This window comes from Sciurus vulgaris, assembly GCF_902686455.1.
Source record: "Sciurus vulgaris genome assembly, chromosome: 11".
Lineage (NCBI taxonomy): Eukaryota > Metazoa > Chordata > Mammalia > Rodentia > Sciuridae > Sciurus > Sciurus vulgaris.
In genome coordinates this window covers 74,220,757-74,246,347 of record NC_136472.1, presented here as the reverse complement: position 1 = coordinate 74,246,347, position 25,591 = coordinate 74,220,757, and the positions used below count along the sequence as shown (strand labels likewise).

Below are 25,591 nucleotides of genomic sequence, written 5' to 3'. Positions count from 1 at the left end.
TAATGATACGAATGCTGATAAATTTAAGGGAAAGAATACAGATGTCTGCAATTTACTTTGAAGTGTGTCAAAAAATAAATTGATAGAGACAGGAAGGGATAGATTAATAGGTACAAGATAAAACAACTACAACAAAATCTTAATAGTATAATCTAGGTAGTGAGTAAATGAACATTCACTGCAGAATTCTTCCAACTTTGTTGTATGGGTGAAGAGTTTCACCTAAAAGCCAATCAAGGGCTAGGGATACAGTTCTGTGGTGCAGCACTTGTCTAGTATGCCTGAGGCCCTGGTTTCAATCCTGAGCAACAGAAAGGGGAAAAAAAAATTCTCATTTTATAGAAAACTGATACAGAGTACAATTAAGTGATTTGCCCAAAGTCACAAGCCTTAAATGGAGCAAAGTCCAGGTAGGAAATTTGATTCTGACTTGAAGGGCAGCAACCTTTCTGTTATACTTGTCCCACAGTAAAACATCTAGAATTTTTGTGCCACCATAAACTACTTTTGTTATCTCTAGTGAGCTGTATCATTTTGCTGGGTTCTAAAATGTTTCTTCATGCCTTTGCTCTTCTGCAATACCTAAAACTCTTCACATTAAGTTTCCCTATTGACTAGGAAACACCTAGCAAAGGAAAAGGACAGAACTCAAAAACCAAAGAAATAACTTAAAATTTTAACCTAAAATAATGTACTGGGAAAGACTTTCATGTCCATTATTCTATGTATCCCATCTCAGTGAAGTTCCGCAAATTGCCATTTGAGTAATCATTCTATTATTTTTATTTACCCACATGCCAATTACTGCTCCATTTTTTTTAAATCAATCTTTTCCCAACATATGCTAACAAACGACAATTCTTCCTAGCTAATATTTTGGAAGATCTAGATAAATGCTAAGTAAAGATAAGACTTCAAAATATACTCCATCTTCAAGTGCCTACTATCTCTAATTGCTAACTACAGACCTGAGTCTAAAAACTGGTTTGGTGTGAGCTTGGGAAAGGCAAATGAAACATTCTAAATAATTTTAACCAGGTAATTAGAATTCCCCTTTATCTACTTTTAGGTAATATTTCTTTCATTAAGCCAATAGCACTTGAAATTCCACTTTGGAAAGACTGTTTGTCCTGGTAGAAAGACTTGTTAGACCCTAAATTTGAATACCATTTCTGCCACTCAATAGCTGTATGACACTAAGCAGGTTATTTAACTTCTCTGAGACTCAATTTCCTCTTCCTTAAAATGGGCTAACAGCCAGAAGCAGTGTTGTACACCTATAATTCCAGTTACTCAGGAGGATGAAGCAGGCAGATGTCAAGTTTGAGACTAGCCCTGGCAACTTATCCAAGACCCTATCTCAAAATAAAAGGTTGGGGATGTAGCTCAGTGGTAGAGTAAGCTACAGTGGGTTCAGTTCCTAGAAGCCCAAAAAGTGGGAGGGTGGGGGATATAGCATTAACCTACTTAATAGGAATGTTCTGAAGATTTTTAATACATAGGCAATCTTTACTGTGTAGGGTTTCAACAGGCACAGATTTCAGTTACCAGATTTTAGTTAAATAATGTCCATCTCCCAACAAAACAATTTAAATTTCAATTATCACTGTTTATTAATACAATATAGTACAAACTTTGCTGCTAGATCTTCATTCCATAAATTATTACATAAACACTAAAAGAACATTATGATCAGTGACCAAGTCACTTCTTTCAAAGTCTGCTGCTAATTAATCACTGTGGATCTGTTATTCAGTTCATGTACAGAGAGAAAGTAGTCAACTTGCCTCCTGTCTCTTGGCAATAAACTTCTATTTTATAAAAAAGAATAAAATAAAGAGCCAACAATGATGAAAAGAATAGCAGAGAAACCCAAAGTGTGTGAAATTTCTATTAAACATAAACAGAGTTACAGAAGAAATAGCTAACCATGGAAATGTTGATACTGCTAACACATGACACTAGATAAGCAGCCTGAGAAACTTAAAGGCTAACTTAACATAAATGAACACAACAGTTGTGGTGAAAAGAATGAAGATGTCCCAGAAGAAGTGAAAGTAGCAAAACCTTCAAACTAAAGGAACCCATGGAGATAGTTAATAATATTCAAAAAGAATAAAATGTTGAAAGCCAATTTAAATTAAGAAAGGATTCGCTGAGGCACAGCAAAGATACTTATTCCAAGCCATAAGTTGTGTGAGGAGCAGACAAGCACTGTACAAACTACTCTTGATAAGCTATTTTACAAAGAAATAAAACACTTTAATACCTGATGTTTTCAATTATTTAAGTTACAGTGTTCAAAATAAATATTAGTTTTACTCTTTTCATTCCCCTACATATTTATAACCAACAGTAAGAGGGTTTACAACATTTGACAAAAAAAATTTAAAGGTTACAGAATAATTCTAACTTTTCCTATTGATTATGAAGATTGCTTTGTCTGGTTTTATTGTGCATGGTTATTTATATGGTTCCACACTACCACACAAAATGAGGACTGCCTATACCTCTAAGTTCTGGCATTAACTGTCTTCTTATTTCACAAATAGAGACAGCTACCCTTTTCCCAGGTTCTTATAATCTGCTTAAATGAAAAGAATTTGAATTGATGTGAGTCATGCTAAAACGATAGTTTTTCAGGTGCTGAAAGTGACTAAGAACCATATCTGAACAAGCAATTGCCCAAACTCATCATTATAACCCAAAAATATATACCCTAATGCTGAAACACAGTTGAATAGTTAAAAGATACCTGAATAACTTGAATCACTGTTCAATTTATCTTTTGTGATAGTATAGGATTTCTTGTCTGTCCTCTCTCCCTTGGATGTGTGATGGAAATAATGATGGGGGAAGCAATACAGCATAAGTTTTAAAGGCAGACCTCAGCATGAATACTACCTCTACGCCATTTATTGTGACTGTATATAAATTAGTTCTCAGAGATTCAATTTTCTAAACTGTTATAGAGACAATAATACCTCCTTTTTGAAATTATTGTAAAGATCAAAAGAGAAATTATATGAAGTGCTTAGCGAGTTGTGGCACATGATACAGATAACTATAACTATGCACAACAAACACAGATAACTATAACTATGCCATTAATATAATGATAAAATGGCATTTATTTATTTTGAACACATATTTTAAACATTAGTAATCAGTATATTTTTCAAAGATCCATTTCTCTTACTTCAAGTTACAATAGACAACCACCACTTGCTGTGGTAAGACAACTTGACCTCAACTTCCTTCAGATCATTTTCTCCCAAGGTACATGCGCAAAGGGCTGCCAACATATTCACTCATCCTCTTCTTGTAACCCCTACGATTCCTATGTCAAAACCTCCCTGCAGTCTGTTCAGTTTCCTCTTCTGAGGACATTGAGAACTTTGGCTATTTCCTATTTCTCAGAGCTCTCTGCCAGAATACTAGTTATTATCTTGCTCTCTCATAATTCACATGACTCAACTGCCAGTATTGTCTTTTGATTCTAATCCAAAGCCTTGGTTCTAAACTAAAAATCATTATACTATGTAGACCAATAAGGCTGTAAGGGTTCTAATGGCCAATGAAGTTTCCTTTCCTCTAGTAATTAATTCCTCCTCGGATACTCACATTTGTTAGTTGAGCAATGTCTGCTTTAACACCTTTAATGAAAGTCCTCTTACCCTTGAGCCAACCTGTTCCATGATGATATTAGAAAAATTTTCCTTATGTTGAAATTATTCCTTATGTTAGTTTCCTCCATCCATTGTCCCAATTCTAGATTCTAGCGAAATTGAGAACGTTAACTATTTTATATGAGAGCCCATCCAATATTTGAAGATCTCCAAGTAAAAGGAAAAAAAAAAAATTATACATTTCCAGCTCAGACAGCATGGCTTTAAGTCCTCTCCCTTGTGACCATGGTCCTCTGAACCAGGTATGGACTCACCAAAGCAATCTAACAACAACTTGCTAAAATGTTTCCTCTGCCTATATTGGAGTTGCCAAGTAAATGCACTACAAATGATCCCTTTGCCCATATTTCTCCATTGTTATGTAAAAGTCATTAAACTAGTAGTTCAGGAAAAATGACCCAGGACAAATCATGGTCTAAAAGGAATGGGTATGAAAGTCTCAAAAGCTGCAAAAAACATCGTTTTCTTTTTTTCAACAATCAACTACTAGAACAGAGTAAAGGATCATTTAGTATGAAACTCTTGCCTCTTTGGTTTTTGGTTTTTTTTTTTTTGCTAATTTTCTTAGGGCCTTGCTAAATTATTGAGACTGGTTGTGAACGTACAATCCTTCTACCTCAGTCTCCCAAGTTGCTGGGATTCTGGGATTACAGGCCTGCCACCGGGCCTGGCCTCTTGCCTCTTTTCTACAAAGCCTAACACACATGCCTGGGAGAAGGACTCAACAACAAGGTTAGCTAAGAAGAGTTTTGCTTCATGTCCTGAGCAAGTGAATCCAATTAAAATAAGGCAGTAACAGCCAAAGAACAGTCTCTGCACCTTGCAGAGGTAGGTACCTGAAAGGAAGAAACTCCGTGCTCTTAAAACTGGACCAAAATAAACAATAGAAAAAGTGGCAGATTTCGCCAAGCCTGGCAGGAATAACCATCTAGGAAAACACACACACACCACCAACAACAACAACCCAGACCTGGACAGCAATGCCTGTTAGAGCAACAGCTTGAGAAGGACTCTTTCTTAAGTTCTCAGAAGGTGCATTTAGTGGAAGCAGTGTTCTCAGATGACCCCTAGGAAGTCGGGTGAGATTCACAGTGAAGCAATGACTTGGTCCCTCCTGCTCTTGGAAGGCTGGCACAAGCAGAAAGGTATAGATTAGGTTCTCTGCCTTCTACTTCTGGTGCAAGATGATAGCTGAAGAGTCCTACTCAGAGCGCGGATAATTTCTGGTACCTGAAGATATGGGAGAGCGAGTTGGATCTCTGAGATCATAAGACTGTTCTCTGGAGGTAAGTGAGCGGGTCATATTAGAAATGAGAAAGAGGACGGGAAAGACCTTAGAGTTTTCACAGACTTGGGGAAAGACAAAGCTAGGAAGCGTCCCCTTCTCCCGTGCCCTTCCTGCTGAGGAGGTGGTGACAACAGTAGAGCAGGTGTCCTGGGCCCTCATTCCTATAAGCAGAGACCTCCACTCTCCCGACCTCTTCTGGAGCTGCCCCCTGCCTGTCTCCACCCCGCGGACAGGTAGGAAGTCCCATTCCCAGCCTCGCTTCTCAGGCTGTCCCCCTTAGGTTGGGCAGGGATACCCACTTCCCTTCCTACCCCCATATGAAGGCCAGCCGGACCAGACTCGGGCAGTCCTCACTCGACACACCGGACACCCCTGTCCACTCCCCTACTTGTCTGCGGCCGCGGCCGCCAGGCCTGGTGCCTCCCCTCGCGGCCAGGTTCGCCCTCTGCCTTCTCCACACGGCGTCTCCACTCAGCCCGGCGTCCTTACTCCCTCGCCCCCCGCCTCAGGCCACACTCACAGAACTCGGCGATGTACTGGGTCACGAAATAGTTCTCCTCGCACCAGTCCAGCGTGGAGGTCGTGGGGCCCCAGTAACCCTCCCGGTCAGCAGCCGGAGCCATCGCGTCGCCGCCGCCACCCTAGCTGCGCTCGGATCGGCGGCTCCCAGGCCAGCTCTGGCCCAGCTCGCGCGCGCGCTCGCGCCCCGCCCTGAGGGCGGGGCCTGTGCCGTCACTAAGGCTGCCCTAGGGAAGCCACGCCCACTGAGGGCGTGGCGGTCGCAGGACCCACCCTGGGGGCGCCCAGTGGCCTGGTTTGTGTTTCTTCTGTGATCCCGAAGGGAGGTGGAGACCGAAACTGTCCTGCCGGCCTGGACACCCCTGTGGCGCTAGGTTGGGGGTTCCCGATACCCCGGAGGCTTTTTTCTGTCAGGATGTGTCCGAGCCTGTATTTGTGTGGGGGCGGTTTGATTTAATTGGGGCAGAGATGATGAAGCTTTCTCTATCAAGCCCCTGCTTGAGTAAACCTGTGCGGCGACGCACCTCAGGGTCTAACTTCAGCCACAGGCCTCAAACGGAAATCCAGGAACCGCATCCCTAACCAGCCCCCGTGATTCCCACGAAATAAGCCGTAATTATCTAATAAAGGTATAAAGTGTCATGGGGACAAAGGGAAAGGGCAACAACCCCTGAAACTGAAAGGAAAAGAAGAAGGAATAAAAAAATTTAAAAAGTAGGTGCTAAAATCCTAAAGAGAACATACTAGATAAAGCGCTTAAGTAGTTTACCAACTTCAGTTTGGGCTTCCAAGTGCAGAAGTTTCTGCCTTCTGGTTATCTGTAATTGTGCCCTACTCTCCAGGCAACTAACAACCTCTCTCTATTTCCAACTTCAAGACCCAAATACTCCAGAGTGATCTATTGAAAAATCATGCTTTGGAGGTGGTGGCTCTTGCCTGTAATCCCAGCCACTTGGGAGGCTGAGACAGGAGAATCTCAAGTTCAAGGCCATCATGCGAAACTTATAAAAAATAAAATTCAAAAACAGTAGTGGGGATGTAGGTCAATGATGCAACACTTGCAGAGAGCATGCATAAGGCCCTGGGTTCAGTCCCCATTCACCAGTGTCTTTTGTGTTCAGCTGCACCGAATTCTCCCCTCACCTCCCATATTCCTGCCTTTGCTTCTGAAGTCAGCTGGAATGGCCTTCCTTTCTTCATTTGGCTAACTCTCTACCTGTCCTTTAAAATCCAGCTCCCTGAAGCCCTCCCTGACTTTGACACCCAAGAGCTTCCTTTGATGCCACCCTGAGTAGACACATTGCTTTCAATTCTTTATGATGGTAACATGCAGGACTCTGCTTAACCAACATGGTATGAAAAGAAGAGAATACATTAAAGATGATACAATCATTGTTTTCTAAATAAAACAGATGAGGTGCAATTATATGTAAAAGACCAGACCAGAGAGATGAGGAACATACAACCTCTCCACAAAGTGATCCGAACAGATGATAAATGCAGAACATTTACTTGCTTGGTGCAAAACCTACAAATAGAGGTAGTGTGTTTTAATAAAAAATAGTAGAACACCTGAAATTTTTCTTTTGAAGACATTGAGCTTCTGCTATTTACTGGGACCTGACTGACTGGATGCTGGGAACACAAAGAGGTAAAGAAGTAAGATCCAAGAAGGCAGTTTACAGTGAGAGAAATAAAAGCCACTGAAGTGTGGGAGACTTCTATTTCTAAGCATTTTTAAATCTCATTATCCAAAAATTGATTTTGTGTATGCTTTTTGTTTGTTTGTTTTTTGGTGCCAGGGATTGAACCCAAGGACACCTAACCCCTGAGAAATATCCCCAGCCCTTTTATTTTCTATTTTGAAACAGGGTCTCACCAGGTTGCTTACAGCTTCGATTAGATGCTGAGGCTGGCTTCAAACCTGTGATCCTCCTGCCTCAGCCTTCATAGTGGCTGGAATTATAGGCATGTGCCACCATGTTGGCATGTATGATTTTAATATATATTAATTCTAAGTGTATATAATTTATAAATGAGTCAATGTACATATAATTGTATACTTAAACTGAATGTGCAAAAAATATGTACTCAAAAAAGTGTTTTGCTGAAGAGATATGTAGTCAAAACAGTGTATCAACTGTATTAACCACAACAATAGGATATGATAATACTTTGCTTGGAGTATATAGGGGTTTGTGAGATCCAAGCTCCCCACCCCTGTTCCTTTGGAAATAAACCCTGAGTAGGAAGTGACTCAAGGCAGGAGATAAACCTTGTCTGAGTCCACACACATGCAGTGTTCATCAACTGTGGGCAACAAACAAACAAATAGAAAACTGCCATAACAAGGACAGAATTTGAGAGAAATTCCCCCACTCAGGAGAAAAGCAGTGCTGCAGAACAATCACTCAGAAATCAAAGTAAATTACACAGTTCCTTCAGCAATGTCTATCTTCCTTTCTTCTCTTTTTCTAAAAATCTCCCCCCACCACACACACTGAGTATAAAAGCAATGCACGGAAATGTAAGGGACCCAGAATAGACAACGCTGTCTTGAAAACAAACAGACAAAAAATAACGAAGTTCTCAATATGAACATTTACTGCAATAATTAAGACATTGCAATACTGACATATAAGAGTGGGCATATAGTTCAATGGAATAGATTCAAAACTCCAGCAATACATCCTTGCATTTATAGTAAACCGGTTTTAAACAAGGGTGTGAAGACAATTCAATAGGAAAAGAATAGGCTTTTCAACAAATGGTGCTGAAACAACTGGATATCCACATGCAATAGAATGAAATTAGAACCCCTCCCTTCCTGCCACAACAAAATTCAACTCAAAATAGATCAGAGACCTAAAATGCAAAAGCTAAAACTACAAAATTCTCAGTAAATATTTGTAACCTTGGACTAGGCAAATGATTTTTTAAATATAAAACACTCAAAAGCACAGCAATGAAAGAAAAATAGATAATTGGATTTCATCAGAATTACCAACTTTTTTGCTGCAAATGACAGCATCAGGAAAACAAAAGGACAACCCACAGAATGGAAGAAATTGTTTGCAAATCATATACCTGATAAGAGACTTGTATTCAAAATACAGGAAGAACTCAACTGAAAAATGAAAAGACAAATAACTCAAAGAATGGGCAAAGGATCTGCATAGATATTTCTCCAATGAAGATATAAAAATGGCCAATAAACACATGTTCAACATCATTAGCCCTTAGAGAAATCCAAATCAAAACAAGATATCAGCCTTTCCGCGCTACCCAGGGAGGGGTCCATATGGCAATGTTCTTGATTCCCGTCATAACTTAAAAGAGAAACTGTCACAATGTCAGGAGCCCTTGATGTCCTGCAAATGAAGGAAGAGGATGTCCTCAAATTCCTTGCAGCAGGAACCCACTTAGGTGGGCACCAGATGGAACAATATATCTACAAAAGGAAAAGCGATGGCATATACATCATAAATCTGAAGAGAACCTGGGAGAAGCTTCTGCTGGCAGCTCGTGCCATCATTGCCATCGAAAACTCGGCCATGTCAGTGTCATATCCTCCAGGAATACTAGCCAGCGGGCTGTGCTGAAGTTTGCTGCTGCCACGGTGTCACTCCTATTGCTGGCCGCTTCACTCCTGGAACCTTCACTAACCAGATCCAGGCAGCCTTCCCGGAGCCACATCTGGTGGTTACTGATCCCAGGGCTGACCACCCACCTCTTACAGAAGCATCTTATGTCAATCTGCCTACCATTGCTCTGTGTAACACAAACTCTCCTCTGCGCTATGTGGACATTGCCATTCCATGCAACAATAAGGGAGCTCGTTCTGTGGGTCTGATGCGGTGGATGCTGGCCCGAGAAGTTCTGCTCATGCGTGGCACCATTTCCCGTGAACATCATGGGAGGTCATGCCTGATCTCTACTTCTACAGAGATCCTGAAGAGATTGAAAAGGAAGAGCAGGCTGCTGCTGAAAAAGCTGTGACCAAAGAGGAATTTCAGGGTGAATGGACTGCTCCAGCTCCTGAGTTCACTGCTACTCAACCTGAGGTTGCAGACTGGTCTGAAGGTGCGCAGGTGCCCTCTGTTCCTATCCAGCAGTTCCCTACTAAAGAATGGAGTGCCCAGCCAGCCACTGAAGACTGGTCTGCAGCTCCCACTGCTCAGGCTACTGAGTGGGTAGGAACACGGAGTAGTCTTGAGATGTTTTGCAGAAACTTATTAAGCAAAATGGAAATAAGGTTATGGAAAATAAACAGCAGTTTCTTAAGAAAAAAAGAGATATCACTTCACACATAGGATGCTATAATCAAAAACACAGATAATGGCACAAAACACAAATAATGGCAAGGCTATAGAAAAATTGGAACCCTCATATATCACTGGTGTGTAAAATGGCTAACAGCTTTGAAAACACTTTTAAGTTCCTCAAAAGGCTAAACTAACTTATCATATGTCCTGGCAATTCTATACACCTAGATATATACTAGGAGAATTTAAAACATAAGTCTACAAAAAATCTGAACAAGAATGTTCACGGCAGCATTATTCACAATAGCCAAGAATTGGAAACAAGCCAGTGTCCATCAACTGATGGGTGGGTTAGAGTGTGGTATATCTTTGAAATGAATGATTTCTCTGTAATAAAAAGAAATGAAATATGCATACATGATACAGATGGATAAGCCTTGAAAATCTTATGCTATGTCAAAGAAGTCAGACACTAAAGGGCACATATTATGACTCCATTTTTTTGAAATATCCAGAATAGGCAAATCTATAGAAACAGAAAATAAATCAGTGGTTGCTTAGGACTGAGAAGGGAGCAGGAATGGATAATGACTGCTAATGGGTTCAGGTATCTTTTGGGGGTGATGAAAGTGTTCTAAAATTAAGTTGTAGTAATGGTTGCATAACTCTGAATGGGAAAAAAAGGAAAAAAACATGGAATTGTACACTCTAAATGACTGAACTGTGTGGTATATAAATTTTTTTTTTTTTTTTTTTTTTGCGGTACTGGGGATCAAACTCAGGGCCTTAGTGCTTGCAAGGCAAGCACTCTACCAGCTGAGCTATCTCCCCAGCCCTTAAATTATATCTTAATAGAGCCAGATCTTTAAAAACTGAAGTTTCATCTTGGAAAATTTAGAATAAGAAAATGGAAAAAAAGAGAAACCATTCAGAATCTCACCAACTGGCAATAACCATTGTCAATGTTTAAGTACATTTTTCTCACAGTACTTTGTCTATATATTTTTTTACATAACAGATCTAATATCCTTAAATTTCACGTTCCTTCACAAGTATTTATTTATTTATTTATTTTATGAGGTGCTCTGGATCAAACCCAGTGCCTCACAAGTGCTAGGCAAGTGCTCTACCACTGAACCACAAACCCAGCACTCGTAAGCATTTCTTATGCCATTAAAAATCCTCATGAAAAAGGGACATTCATACATTGCTGGTGGAGTTGCAAATTGGTGCAACCATTATGGAAAGCAGTATCGAGGTTCCTTAGAAAACCTGGAATGGAACCACCATTTGACCCAGCTATCCCACTCCTTGGTTTATACCCAAAGGACTTAAAATCAACATTATATAGTGACACAGCCACATCAGTGTTTATGGCAACTTGATTCACAATAGCTAAACTATGGAACCAACATACGTGCCCTTCAACAGATGAATGGATAAAGAAATTGTGGTATGGATACGCAATGGAGTATTACTCAGCCTTAAAGAAGAATGAAATTATGGCATTTTCTGGTAAATGGATGGAGCTGGAGAATATCATGCTAAGCAAAATAAACTCATCCAAAAAACCAAAGACTGAATGTTTTCTCTGATATATGGATGCTAATTCACAATAGAGAATGACTAGGGAAGAAGAGAAGTACTTTGGACTAGGAAGAGGGGAGAGGAGGGAAGAGAAGGGGAGGTGGTTTGCGGGAGGAAGGACAGTGGAATGAATCAGACATTATTACCCTATGTGCATATATGACTACACAACTGATGTGATTTTACATCACGTATAACCAGAAGAACAAGAAGTTATACTCCATTTATGTATGATGTGTCAAAATGCATTCTACTGCCATGTATAACTCATTAGAACAAATAAATAAATAAGATATGGCCTATGTAACAGAAGGAAACCAGAAAATACTATTAACCTAGAAGCCAAGTGATGAAAATGTGCAAAGATCCTTTTGACTAGACTCTTTATTCTATGCATTGATTAAAAAGGTATTATGTATAATATATTGAACACAGCTGAGATGAGCTAGTAACTTCATCTATTTTACTGACAAAATGTAGACTCACATCACACATTTCTTCTTTTACTTTGCTATTTGTTTGGATGGCGCATGCATTAGATTTTTTTCTTCTGTCATAGTTGACTCTATTTCCAGATCAATCAAAATGCTCCCCTTAAATCGTCAGTTAAATCACAAAAAATCCTCATGAATATCATTAATTGATCTATCATAGTCATTTTTAAAGTTATACCACAGTGTACTTCATTATGTTGTATCTATTTTACTATCCCAAAATTTAGGCACTTCCAGTGTCTATATAGGTGGTCCCCAACTTACAGTGGTTTGATTTTACCATAGTGTGAATAGTACCCATACAACCATTCTGTTTTTCAATTTCATACAGTATTCAATAAATTCCATGAGATATTCAGCACCTTATTACAAAGTAGGCTTTGTTTTGATTATTTGCCCAGGTGTAGGCGAATGTAAGTGTTCTGAGCACAGGCTGAGCTAGGATGTTTGGTAGATTAGGGATAGTAAATGCATTTTTTCACTTATGGTATTCTCAATTTAGAATGTCAAGGAGCATCTGTACTTATTTTTCAACTAACAAACAAGAACCCGAATTTTGAAAGCTTTCAACCAGATTCCTGTTGAAAACTATTTTTATTAGTTCCCAAAATGACAAAAAAACTCCAACCTATAAAACATTTTTCCACATGATACGTTGTGCCATGTCACAACTGCAAAGGAAAATCTAAAACCAAATGTGCAGACTCATCACAGGTTAAATAATCTTATGATCTACAAGTTTCTTCTTGACCTTTTTTCTGATCCATGATCAAATACATTATCCACTGTATCATTAGCCCATATTTCTTGACCTTTCTTAACTCTGGGCATGGTTTTGGAAGCCCCTCAACACTTACAAAATTTGAATAAGTAAAAGTCAGTTCACATAAGAATCAGCAAATGAATTGACATCCTCTATAGACCAAGACTTAAGTCTAGTTTTGGGAATACATAATGGAAGAACATAGCTCCTGTTTTTGAACCTGCTGATAATTTACCTGGCAAAATGAAATAGGACAAAACAACTCACCAAGCAAGCTTAGCAAATTCATTTTCTAATTTTATTTATTAAAATTATTTAACAACCTCCAACTGCATGTTAGAAATTATTCTAGGTAATGGAAGAGGACAGAACAGATACATCTCAAGGGTCAAAATGGACTGACAATTATAATGGTTAACATTAGTATTTACTCTTCCTGGCACTGCCCTGCCTTTCGAATTATCTTTTGACATCTTTCTAACAGTCCTATGAATTCAGTACTATCTTTAATCCTCATTTACAAATAATAAAATGGATGGAGCGAGTTAGAAATTTCACCCACGGTTAACAAGTTAAGGGTCTGAGCCAAGGCTGGAATCCAGGGAGTGTGGTGCCAAGGTCCTATTCATATCTCCTGCACCAGGCTGGCCTTGCAGAAGCCCAGAGAAAGGGGGACGTGCTGAGCAGGGCGAACTGAAGGGCCAACACCTGGAGTGTAAGAACGAGGCTTGAGGAGTCTGCAGGGACAGTAGCATTAGGAGAGTAAAGGTGTTTTGGGAAAGTGAGGACACAGGTGAGTTTGCAGAAGGGATGACAGAATGATTGAACTGGAGGCTTTCTGAGGACTGTTACAGCGATCCTGTGAGGAGCAGTGTTGATGAAGAGGAAGGGCAAATTTACAGGTGATTAGCAGGAAGAGTCAATAGGATTTGGAGAGAAACTTGGACACAGAGTTGAGGGAGAAGGAGGAGATGGGTTTCTAGCTATTCCCAGCCATTGGAAAGACCAGAAAATTAACCTGGTGGCAGTGGTGGATGGGGTAGTTGGTCAGGGCATGAAGTGGAGAAAGCGTTTCTGGGCAGAAAAACAACCTGCAAGGACTTGAAAGGGCAGGAGAAAGATGGGCAGAATGAGACATTCAGAGCAGCTGAACTTGTGTCGGAGATGGGGGATGGTTAAGCACAACTCTCCAACTGAGGACGGAAAGGTTGGGGCCTCATGTGCTGTACTGAGACCTTTGGGGTTTATCCAGTGACAGCAGGAGTGTTCAAAGAAGGAAATAAAATGTCCAAATCCACGTGTGAAGGAAAATGGGTTTGGGGGTTTAGGGTTTTTTTTTTTTTTTAAGTGGGGCAGGGTAAGGAAAAGAAAGATCAGGCAAATCCACTAGGAGGTTGTGGCAAATAATCTTGGCAAAGGCAAGAACAGACAGGTTAAATTGCAACGCAGATCTTGGGCAGGCCTGGCACTAGCCCTCCTGGAGAGAACCAGGTTTCCTTGTTTTGTGGGAAACAAGAGGGCTGAGGTTTACCAGGTTAGCTCCGGAGACCAAGACACACCACCCTGGGAGGTGACAACACATGTTTGACGAGAGTCACCAGCCCTTGCTTAAACACCTGGAAAGTTGTTACAAAATAAATTTCATGGGGATTGAGTATTCACTAAATAGCCCGAAATTGATTGTTTTGTTTTGAATGAGGTTATGGAAACATCAACGATAACAAAAGTCATCTAAGGACATTGCCCTTGGAACAGAAACTCCTTTCAACATGGCCTACAGAGCTCTCTCTGTCCTCTAACTCATGAAAGTCATTTACACGTGCCCTGTTGGGGTGCCTGGTTCTCTCCTATTCACCCCAGGGCTGTCATTACCCTCTAGATGACCTGAATCTCTGCCTCTAACCCAGATCTCCAGAGCTTTCGGTCTTGAATCAATTAGGATCATGTTTTGCTACAGGGGACAGAAAACCAGTTCCAGTACCTTAACCAGATAAGGGTTTTGTTTTTCTCAGGTGGTAGACAGCCAGGACCACGACTCAGCAGCACAGTGCCAGAATCCTGTCTTTCTATTCTTAGCATATGGTCTTCATCCTCATGGTCACACCATGGCTCATTCTTGTCCCAAGCATCCCAATCCTGTTTAGGCAGGAGGAAGGGGAAAGGGCAAGGGTAAAAAAATAACGCCAGCTGGGCCTGTTTGTTTTTATCAGAAAAACAATAGTCCCTCCAGAATCTCTACCCAGTGATATCCATTTAGAGCCCTTTGGTCAGAAGAGGGTTCTCAGGAGCAACCGTAGAGTCTGGGAAGACTGGCAAGAGAGTCTAGGAGAGTGACTATTTTCACTGGGCATATGGCCATCTAAGCCAAAACTGACTTCTGTCAGGAAAGAAATAGGGAGAAACTGACGGGATCTCCCACAGATCTGCCTTTCCAGTTATCTTCTGAATACCTCTGCTTGGATATTTCATAAGGATCTCAAATTCAATATGTTCTAAAGTGATTTCATCATTTTCCCTCCAGACTAATTTCTCTTTCAGTAGTTTCTTTACTATGGTGAAATGTACAACCATTGACCCAGTTTGCTAACGTTACTTGACTCCTCCTTCTCCCCATCCAGGCATATCAGATCAGTTATCAACACCTGTGGGTTCTTCTGTCCACTTCCCTCTTTCTCCCACAGCCACTGTGTCAGTCCAGGTACTCATTGCCTGTGCTCTAACTGATGGCCCTGAGGAAAGTCTTGCCCTTACCATCTCACAACCTGTTTTTGTACTGTGGCTGCCAAAGGACTCTTTCTTCAACTGAAAACTATCACTGTCCCCCTCCAAGTAAACAAATTATTTTCAGTGATTTTCCATTACCATAGGCCCAAACTCACTGACTCAACCAGCAAGAGTCTTTGACTTGGTCCTGCCCACCTCTTAGACCTTGCTACCATATTCCTAAAATACTTTCTATTCCCTATGACAGTTGCTTCTCTTGATCCTGAGCTTTTGTGAACATTGTTCTTTCAGCTTGAAAGTCCCCTTTCCTTTCTGCCCCAATCACTAACTTTTTCTGATCTTTTAGGTCTCTGCTCAGACCAGGCTTATTCCAGAATCTCCTTTCCCCATCTCCCATTGCAACTCCGATCACTCTGTCTCTGATCATCTGTTTACTCCTCTTTCTCAGCAGCAGGATCAGTGGCTCTCAAACTTCACATCAGAATAGCTGCTTGTTATGTTCCACTACAAACCTGAAGAGGAAGAATCTCTAGAGCCCCGATGGAGTCTTCATACTGAGTAATAGCTTGGTTCATTGTGAGTCAAGTGGTCCAAGAACCACATCTTGAGAAATACTGAACCAGGTTCTGGACAGCTTCAGCACTAGCAATGCATCTTGGTCCCCAGTTTGTCCCTAGTGCCTAGCACAGAGCCAGACACAAAGTGGATCAGCTCTCTACTCCCCCTCCTCCTTCCTCTCCTCTACATTGTCTTACCCAAATAAAATAATGATTACTGGTTACAGGGTAGCACAGACTTTGATGTCAGGTAGGTAAATAGGTCAATCAATTGACTAACCGGTATAAATCAATTGATTAACCAGTCTCTTTCTGTGATTCTCCATATCTGCATGAAGTCCAAACTCCATGACACACCTGGGATTTGCCTCTTATTATCTCTAAGACTCTGAGCAATTTGTTTGAACTGTATATGCCTTTGCTCTTTCACCTAAAAATTTAAGATAATATTTATACTTCCTTTAAAGCATACAGTTAAGAGTAAAACAATGCCTGAACAAATAGTGAGAACTTGAGACACATTGGCCATTTATTATTATTTCTATTATTACTACAACTATTTATGGAAGGGTTGTTAAACTGCAGGCAGGCATTTGAGTAAACATTTTTATATGCATTATTTCATTTAATTCACACAGTCAACTAGCAATAAAAGGTGACTGTCACCTAGCAATCACTATTCTCATTTTACCATTAAGACAACCAAGGCCCTGAGAGGCAAAATAATTCATATTAGGAAAGGAGAGAGCAAGTGGAAGGGATAAAGTTCGAATTTAGTTAATAAGGAAACTTAAGATTAATCGAGTTTGGCAACCAGGTGGAACAACATGAACTTTCAATATTGCTGATGGGAATGTAAATTGATATGTGCTCTCCTTGGAGAGTAATGTCTGTCAATGGTGAAGATGTGCATTCTGCATGATTCAATGAATAGACTCTTAGGGATAAATTCTAAAAAATTCTCATGCCTATATATGAAGAGACATGTATAAGAATATTTATCACATGATTTCTTATTGAACAGAATTATATTTAAATGAACTGGAGTATAATAAAAAAATGCAACACTATACACCAGTTATAATGAATGACTCTCAAAAATACATTGAGAAAAAAACAAAATAGCCACAGTAGGATACCATTTATATCAAGTTTAAAATATGCAAAACAACACCGATTTTAAAAACACACATAGAATTCATTAACTCCAAATTCAAGATAACAACCTAGGGCTGGGGATGTAACTCAATGGTATCACAAAAACAAACAAAAGAAAGATAGTGATCTATAGGGAAAAAAAAGAGTGGAATTAAGAAGACTTCCACAGAGACGTTCATGGGTGTATCTAATACTTTGTCTCTTAACAAATGAGCTGCCTATGTGTGGTGGCACCACCTGTAATCCCAGCAGCTGGGGAGGCTGAGGCGGGAGGATCACCAGTTCAAAGCCAGTCTCAGCAAAAGGGAGGTGCTATGCAACTCTGTGAGACCCTGTTGCTAAATAAAATACAAAATAGGGCTGGCAATGTGGCTAAGTGATCAAATGCCCCTGAGTTCATAAGTGTTATAGATTTCAGATTTTGGAAGATTGCATATACACAATGAAGTACTCACCCAGGGCCCAAGTGTAAACCTAAAATTCCTTTGTATGTCATATATACCTTGTACATATAACCTGAGGGTCATTTTATGCAATACTTTTAGTGCATCTACATTTTGACTGCAACCCCTCTGATGAGCTCAGGTGTGGACTTTGCCACTTGAGGCATCCTATCGTTGCTCAGAGTTTCGGATTCTGAAGCATTGCGTATCCTCAAACTGTAGAGCAAAATACTCCGAGGTGACCGAGCTGGGTAATGGTTGTAAAGAAGTTAGTTACATTAACCCATTTTCATGTGTGCTTTAAATAATTTGTAAAGGCTTCATTAAGAACACGTTTAAGAGGGACTTTGGGGTCCAGAAACGTTCCAGATCTCCTTTGGGCCATCCCTTCCACCTGCAGCCTGCCCACTGCTGCCTTCCTAAGCCTCTTGGCTTCCTGGGAGTCTACCCTTACAAGTTCTTTGGCCAGTGCCGATGACTGACTGGTGGCGCAGGCCTACGGGCGCCCACCCATTTGGAGTCTAGCAAGCCTTGGGCGCTAGCATGACCTGGTCTGCAGCTCCCCACAACTCCCTCCCCAATCGGGACACCTGCTCCAGTCCAGAATGGGGTTAGTATTAAGGTCCACCCGCTGGAGCTGCGCCCTGCCAGAAATCTCCGCATCTCGACCATTGCCCTGCCCAGCTCCAGCCAAGGCTGACGCGAGCAATGGCAGGAGCCTGGTGTGCAGAGCAGGCACCACCCCAATTGGCCCGCCTGGTGAGTTCCCGGTGGCTGCTTTCCAGGGTCCAGGAGGCCCCGCTGCCAGTTGTGCCATGCGGCCTCCCTGTTGCAAACCTCAGCCAAAAACTGGGGGTGCGCAGGACGCTGCAAATTCCTGTTTTAATTAAAAAAAAAAAAAAAAAAAAAAAAATTTTTTTTTTCCAGTGCTGGAGACTAAACCCAGGGTCTTGCATATACTAGGCAAGCGCTCTACCACTGAGCTACACCCTCAGTCCCTCAGCATTTTTATAACATCAAGAACTTGTGAACCTCCCGAGGTCCATTATTACTGTAAGATCTGATGTGAAAAGATGAAACGTGGCTTGATTATTGATAAGCACATAAAGCAGGTTATAAAACAGTATGTGTAATGTGCATATAGGAAAAAAAAAAGCCAGAAATGAGTATGTATGTAAAATGGAATTAGGAATTATTTTTATGACTGATTGTACTTGCTAAACTTTCTACTGTTTTAACAGCTACGTTTTAACACATGCACAGGTTTAAAACTTCACCAAGTTCAAAAGAAACTCAGTCTTCCTCTTGCCCCCTTCCGTGACTTCCTCCCCAGCAGAAGATTTTCATACTGAAACAAAAGGACATTTGCATTTTGATATATAAATGAATAGAATGTTTGTTCCTGGGTTTGTTCCATTAACTGGAGACTGGAGATTTTTAGGATAAGGGGAGGAAGTCAACTTTGGAATCAGGGTTTTCAACCCCAGAGGCATGGCTAGGTGTGATCTTAAGCAAGCCACCAAGACTTTCTAATTCTCAGTTGTCTCTTCTTAAAAATGGAAGTTGTCACTCTTCCCAATATTTTATTGTGAAGATTCGATGAGATGGCTCTCTGCTTCCTGGTTGGCACGTCCGGAGCTGCTTTTCTCCCCCATGCCCTTCTGCCATGAAGTTCTGCCTCATCTTGAGCCCAGAGCTATGGAGTCAGCTGACCATGGACTGAACCTTTGAAACCAGGCTCACTTGAAGGTTTGCCTTGAATTTCAGAGGAGATTTTGGACTTGGATTTTGGAGCCCTTGGGGTACAGTGAAGAAAAAGCTAACTAAAACGAAAGTGTTCCTGCCATGTCTCTTAGGTGTCAAACTAGCTTCCCTGAATGTATTGAGTGAAAGAAAAGTTCCTACTGGAGGACTGCAGATCAAGACATAAATTCACCCGGATCTCTGTTAATGCCTGAGTACAAGCTGGGACCAGGTCTGAGAGACGTTGAACTGAGAAATGCAAAGGTACCTGATGTGCAGGCAGAGTGGTGTAGTCTTCAAATTTTTGAGAGCTATTTCTGGCAGAACTTAGTTCAGTTAGAATAAGCCAAACCTGGCCAGAGTAGGAGGAGATTTTTTTGGATCCAGATATAAAGATAGGGACCTCCAGAAGTGCCTTGCCTGAATGCAATAGCAATTTTGATGCTGGGTAGTACCGAGGACAATGTATCAACAAGTAGATTGGGGATACCAAGCAAAACTAATTGCAAAGGCAGACTGAGACTGTACCCAGCACAGCAGGAACGAGGAGGAAAAATTTACATGATTGCTTTTTGGAGCAGGTGGGACTAGCCTCTTCATAGTGGACTAAAGTGAAAGTGAATGCCTAAAGCCCGCTTCCAGTCTGGGGCTGCACACAGGGTACCTCATGCCTCCTAGGCACTGTTCCATGCAGTAATACCTGCTATGTCCTGGGTCTTCAAACTTGATTCTTGGTCTAGGGCTAAAAGGATCTACAGAGAATGGGCAAGCTCTTATGAATATCTCTGTATTCACATTTATGCATTTTTTCAAGTTCCATATGGTTATCTGAACTGAGTCCTCTGAATATGTGCCAATCTGCAACATTCAAGATATTTGCTACTGGTTATCTGTCAGAATAGTTTCTCTGAATGTATTGAGCAAAACAAAATGTTTTGAACAGGACTACAGAATAAGAGATAATACATCTGGTAATTCTGTGGGTTTGAGTGAAACTCAAATTCTGAGTTAGAAATATTTCAATTACCATTGAACTTACTAATTATTGAAATAGAAAATTGCTTTCGTGAATAAAAAAGAAATCAGAAAAAAAGATTAGATGAGATAATATGTAGAAAGCACTTGGTGCCATTGCATGAATGCAGATGCCTAGTAAATGCCAGCTGCAGTCTTTCTGGTAATTATTATTACAGGTATGTGTCACAGGAACTGGCACTTTTCAGAAATGTCTGTTAGACACTGGGCTGATCATCCATTTACTTGGCAGGGGATAATTTCTGAGATGAAAAGTAGGTATAAAAAATTCCCTTGAAGGTGATGTGGACTTTAAGGAATCACAAATTCTTCTGTCACTGGGTGACTGGGGGATGCAGTGAAGGGCTGAGATTAAGCTCTGTAGCTAAAGCAGGCCACATAAGGCTGTGAGCAAACCCAGATATATCTGCTCTGAAAAGTCCCAGAAAACGCATGCCTCCACCAACCAGAGGAAGATAAAGAGCTGGGTCCAGGAATGAGGAAGCTAATGTGCACTCATCTCTGCTGAACTTAGTGTCCTTGTGTTCTGTGGGTAAACAGTCTCCTGCGTGTGTGTGCTTACTCATGCTTTGGTTTAGGACAAGGAATGTGGAGCTCTTGGATTGTCTTCACAGGGATTGGGGCAGGTGGAAGACATAGTGGGATCAGGTAAGGGACCAGTATTTGCTGAACCCTGATGATATTTGGGGCAATTTATACACATTTTTTTCTATTGCATCTCTATTTTTTTTTTTTTTTTTTTTTTTTTTTTTTTTTTGGTGGTGCTGGGGATTGAACCCAGGGCCTTGTGCTTGACAAGTCAGCACTCTATGAACTGAGCTGTATCCCCAGTCCTATAATTTTTTGAGGTAGGAATTACTGCCCCATTTGTATACAGAGTGACTTGATGGTCACACCATTACTAAGCGATGAAGCTGAATCTCCCACTCAAAAACTGACTTACCAAGCTGCCTGCCAAACCCATTGCCTTGAAGAAATTGTTTAGCAAGAAGTGCTGAAGGTAGTGGAAAGCAAGGGCTCTGAAATTAGAAAAGCTGAACTTAATTCTTTCAGGGTAAATCAATGATCTGTGTCCTTGGTTTTCTTTTCTGAAAAATGAACTTTATGATCCCTGTAGCACTGGATGCTTACACAGATCAGATAGGTCTGAAAGTGCCGCTTCAACTTCAGAGAGCTATGTAAATGTTCATGGTGGTTGTTGGGAGCTTGAATTTGAAGATGTCTCTGAAGGAGACTGTGCCCAGCAAGGTAAGAGATGCAGGGTCAGTCCTCTGCTTGCACCTGGGAGAGGAGAGGGAGGGATTGGCTAGGCGCCACTGGAGCAGAAGTGTTTTGCACAGTATTTGGTACTTCAAAGCAAATCAGTAAACATTAACTGAAATTAATCCAGACACTCCATGGGAAGTGGTTTGGGTGAGAATTGATCCTTTCATTAAATATTTGTCACTCACTCTCTGAAAAGTCCTGCTGTGGGCCCTGGGGAGATAAAGGAAAAGGAAACAAGTCCTCTAGAATATGAGATAGAGGGTGCTATGTATGACGGGGTTCTCTGGGACTGCTGTAGAAATAGGATGAAAGACCCTTGAACCAATAGCTGAAAAGGGCAGTGATCTGCATCCTCACAGAGGTAGGGAGAGCTGTGGATGGCCAGAGGTGGAGGGAAGATGCCTGCTTGGGGGCAAGAGAGGGAGAGTAGGAAAGATGGAAAACAACAGGTGGGAGATTAAGGCCAAGGGCCCTTCATTCTAACTCAGTGGGTATCAACATCAATTTGAAACATGGACCTTGGTGGGTTGAGGGATCTAGAGAAAGGAGATGGGGAGGGATGATGTTGGGAGAGAGACTGCTGGGATGCTATGAGGAATGGGATAGATTGGGGAAAGGGAATTATCCAGAGAGGAGCTCCTTTTTCATAGGGTATGGGCCAGGCAGTAGGTTTCCTTGTTGATAGACCACTTTAGGACACTTCAGGGAGATTCAGCATTAAGTCTTGAACTTTTATTAGACCCAATCTTTAGCTATTTACTGGATTTTCTTCATCTGAACTTCAGTTACTTCATAAACTGATGCTAACTGTATGAACATCATATGGTGGTTTTAAGGAATGAATTAGATCAACGCTTACTTGTGCCTCAAGAAGCATATAAGAGAACATTCCTAACTATGCTGTGTATAATGCAGAAACACTGGAACCATCTTAAGTGCCCTTCAACTCAATGGATTAATAATTGTAATGTATTTCTAAAACAGAATACTCTACAGCCAAGAAAATGAATGAATTAGGATTCCACTTTATCAACAAAAACGAATTTCAGGGACATAGTGTTGAATGAAAAAAGTCAGTCACAGAAAAGCATATATACTTTAACACTTTTTATCTAAAATTTTAAAACATGAAAAACTAAAAAAAAATACCCTTTGAGGATTTAAATATATGGTAAAACTATAGAGAAAAACTAGGGAACAAAACAGAAAATTCACAAATATAGTTACCTCTGGATGAGAAGGAAGGAGATGTAATGGAGTCAGAAGTCACTGAGGTGACGGCAAAGGTCCTGGTAATGTTCACTTTTAAAGATCTGAATTTAGCAGGGCGTGGTGTTGCATGCCTGTGATATCAGCGGCCTGGAGGCTGAGGAAGGAAGTTCATGGGTTCAAAGTCAGCCTCAGCAACTTAGTGAGGCACTTAGCAACTCAGTGAGACCCTATCTCTAAATAAAATACAAAAAAGGGCTGGGGATGTGCTCAGTGGTTAAGCACCCCTGAGTTCAATCACTGGTACCAAAAAAAAAAAAAAAAAAAAAAAAATTTTAGGTGCATGAGTTTTGTTGCATCATTATTCTTTATGCCTTATACATATTTTGTAGGTATTTTTTTCACCTGCTTAGTACTAATACAAACAATTTAAAAAACTATCCCATTCTTGAACTTAACTTTTGCCCCTGTGGTCTTTTGTGGGTTCAACATGTTACACAAAAAATGTTATTTATGTTCAGGTGCCATCTATCTTGGCCACAGGAGGACATTTGTCGGCAAGGATTGCAAGATCTTCTGGTTCTATAAACACAAATGTTATAAAACTTTTAAAAGAAGTGAAATCCTTGCAAGTTCAGGTGGACAAAAGCATTCTGGAAAGCAACTGGTAAAGGGCCAATGGTGGATTGCTCATTTGAATTTGAAAAATGTAGAAATGACCCTGTCAAAGACGAGCAGGAGCTATGGAATAGAACTACCCATGCAATGAAGAGAGCCTAAGAGACTACACAGAAACGCTGTGCTAAATTCATAATTAACAGGTTGGAGGAAAATAAAGAGCTGAGGAAAGTTCAGAACATCAAAGGAGTCAAGCAAAACATCCATCTTGTTCTCATGACGGCAAAGGGAAGCAGCTGGAAGAAAACATGGTATGGCAATGTACAACAGGATGTGACATGGAGAATGTTTCTTAAAAATCTCACTGTGACCTTTCCTATGTGTAAAATTTGAAAATCTCTTTTGGAGACTTAGAACTTACAATTTACTGATTTTTTTTTTTTTTTTAACGTAAGTTCATTCAGATGAAAGGTGATTAAAAATACTTCTCTCCCACAATGCTGCTGCAAATCATCAGATTATGGCTGTTAGGTTGTATCTCAATGTGAAGTCTTCAATGATAGCTGTGCTATGTAAATGATGAAAATTCTGTTTGTAAATAACAGATGTGAATTGTGAACATAAAATAGTTTGGGTAATGGCTCTAGGAAGCATTTATGGAACAACTACTTACAGAAATTCATTGCTTAAAGAAAGAATGGAGGGGGCTGGGGATAGAGCTCAGTTGGTAGAGTGCCTGCCTCGCAAGCACTAAGGCCCTGGGTTCGATCCTCAGCACCGCAAAAAAAAAAAAAAAAAAAAAAAGAAAGAATGGAGGAACTTTGGATCAGGCAGAGAGGAGTGAGGGGAGGGGAGGGAGGAGGGATGGGAAAGAAGGTGGAATGAGACAGACATCATTACCCTATGTCCATGTATGATCACATGAATTGTGGGACTCTACATCGTGTACAACCAGAGAAATGAAAAGTTGGCTCCATTTGTGTACAATGAATCGAAATGCATTCTGTTGTCATGTATAACTAGTTGGAACAAATAAAAATAAAAAATTTAAAAAGGAAATTCATTGCTTAGTGATAAGTAAAATAAAATTAATAACATTTATATAATATATATGCATGCTACTGGGTTATACTAATTTAAAATAGGTTTATCTTCTGTTGATTTGAACATTTTATCATTAATGAAAATATGATTCATCATATCTCTTTAATTCTGGTGTGATGATGCAGAGAAAAGAGGAGACCAAAGGGCATCAGAAGGATATATTCATAATATTCACAAGAAATTAACGTTCCTGAAAATATTTATGAACAGTTTATTCATAAGTGTGTGTAGAAGGAGATATTCTTCATTGATATCTAAGAATATATTCTTAATAAATATATGTATGTTAGAAGAATATGTTCTGGAATATTGGAATTTTTATTCTTTATTTTTTTATATTCTTTTTCTGCTCCTCCACCTCCACCTCTCTTTGTCCTGTTGCTTCCCTGTTCTCTGACCCCTCTTTCTCTCTGACCCTCAATCTTCTCTCCCCTGGCCCCCAGTGTTCCTGCTGTCTGCTGGCACTGACCCCCTCTCGGTCTTCCTCCTAACAGAGGGTCCTTCTGTACCTCAGCTCTCTCCAGTCGCAGCAGCTCAGAACCAAGGACAAAGCGAGACAACGGGCATGCACCGCAAAATACTGTTACCAGGACAAAAGTAGACCAGTCAACGAAAAGCAAATCGAAATCTTAAAAAGCTGTTAAAGTCATCCCACCTCCTGAAAAATCTCCATAAATTTTAGAAAGTTAAAAGAAGTAAATTGGGAGCATTGCTCCTTCAGGGAAGTGTCTGAGCACACTGACCTGCTTCCCCATGCAGGGCTCCTCCCGGGCAGGAATGGCTTTAGTTTATCTCTTTTTCCCTAGTGCCAAGCGCAAAGTTGGCATCCTCAAAGCTTCGTTAGAGAAGAATGGGCACATGAGGGTTCCAACACAACACCAGGGCCAGAACAGGGGTCACAAAGTTGCTTTTGGAGCCGTGCTGGCCTCCCAGCAGCCTGTATAACCTGTCTGTTGTCTTGGCATTGGGAGACTGCAGGAATTTCCAGAGGACTTTGCCACCGAGAGCCAGTTGGTGGAGCCTAAGGCGGAGCCGCAGGACAGCTTGGAGCTGGAGTATCATCTTGCCATTGGTCATTAAGATCCTGGGCTCTAAAATAAGATGCAAGAGAGATCCGCCTGACGGAATC

At 40.7% G+C, this 25,591-nt stretch overlaps 1 protein-coding gene and 1 pseudogene across 3 annotated transcripts in view; one reads left to right on the top strand and one right to left on the bottom strand.

Moving 5' to 3' along the window:
• ACER3 (alkaline ceramidase 3) overlaps window positions 1-5,683 on the bottom strand; it is a 178,707-nt gene extending 173,024 nt beyond the window's left edge. Inside the window, exon 1 of one of the 2 annotated variants that reach the window (XM_079103994.1) lies at window positions 5,498-5,683. In XM_079103994.1, coding sequence (XP_078960120.1) covers window positions 5,498-5,600 — 103 coding nt within the window. In that variant the 5' untranslated portion in view covers window positions 5,601-5,683. The remainder of the gene's footprint in view (window positions 1-5,497) is intronic. The other variant, XM_079103995.1, reaches the window with a different exon arrangement.
• Window positions 5,684-8,846: 3,163 nt separating this feature from the next.
• LOC306639523 (small ribosomal subunit protein uS2-like) lies at window positions 8,847-9,836 on the top strand (annotated as a pseudogene). The gene has a single exon. The product of its transcript is annotated as a small ribosomal subunit protein uS2-like (transcript).
• The last annotated feature ends 15,755 nt before the right edge of the window (window positions 9,837-25,591 follow it).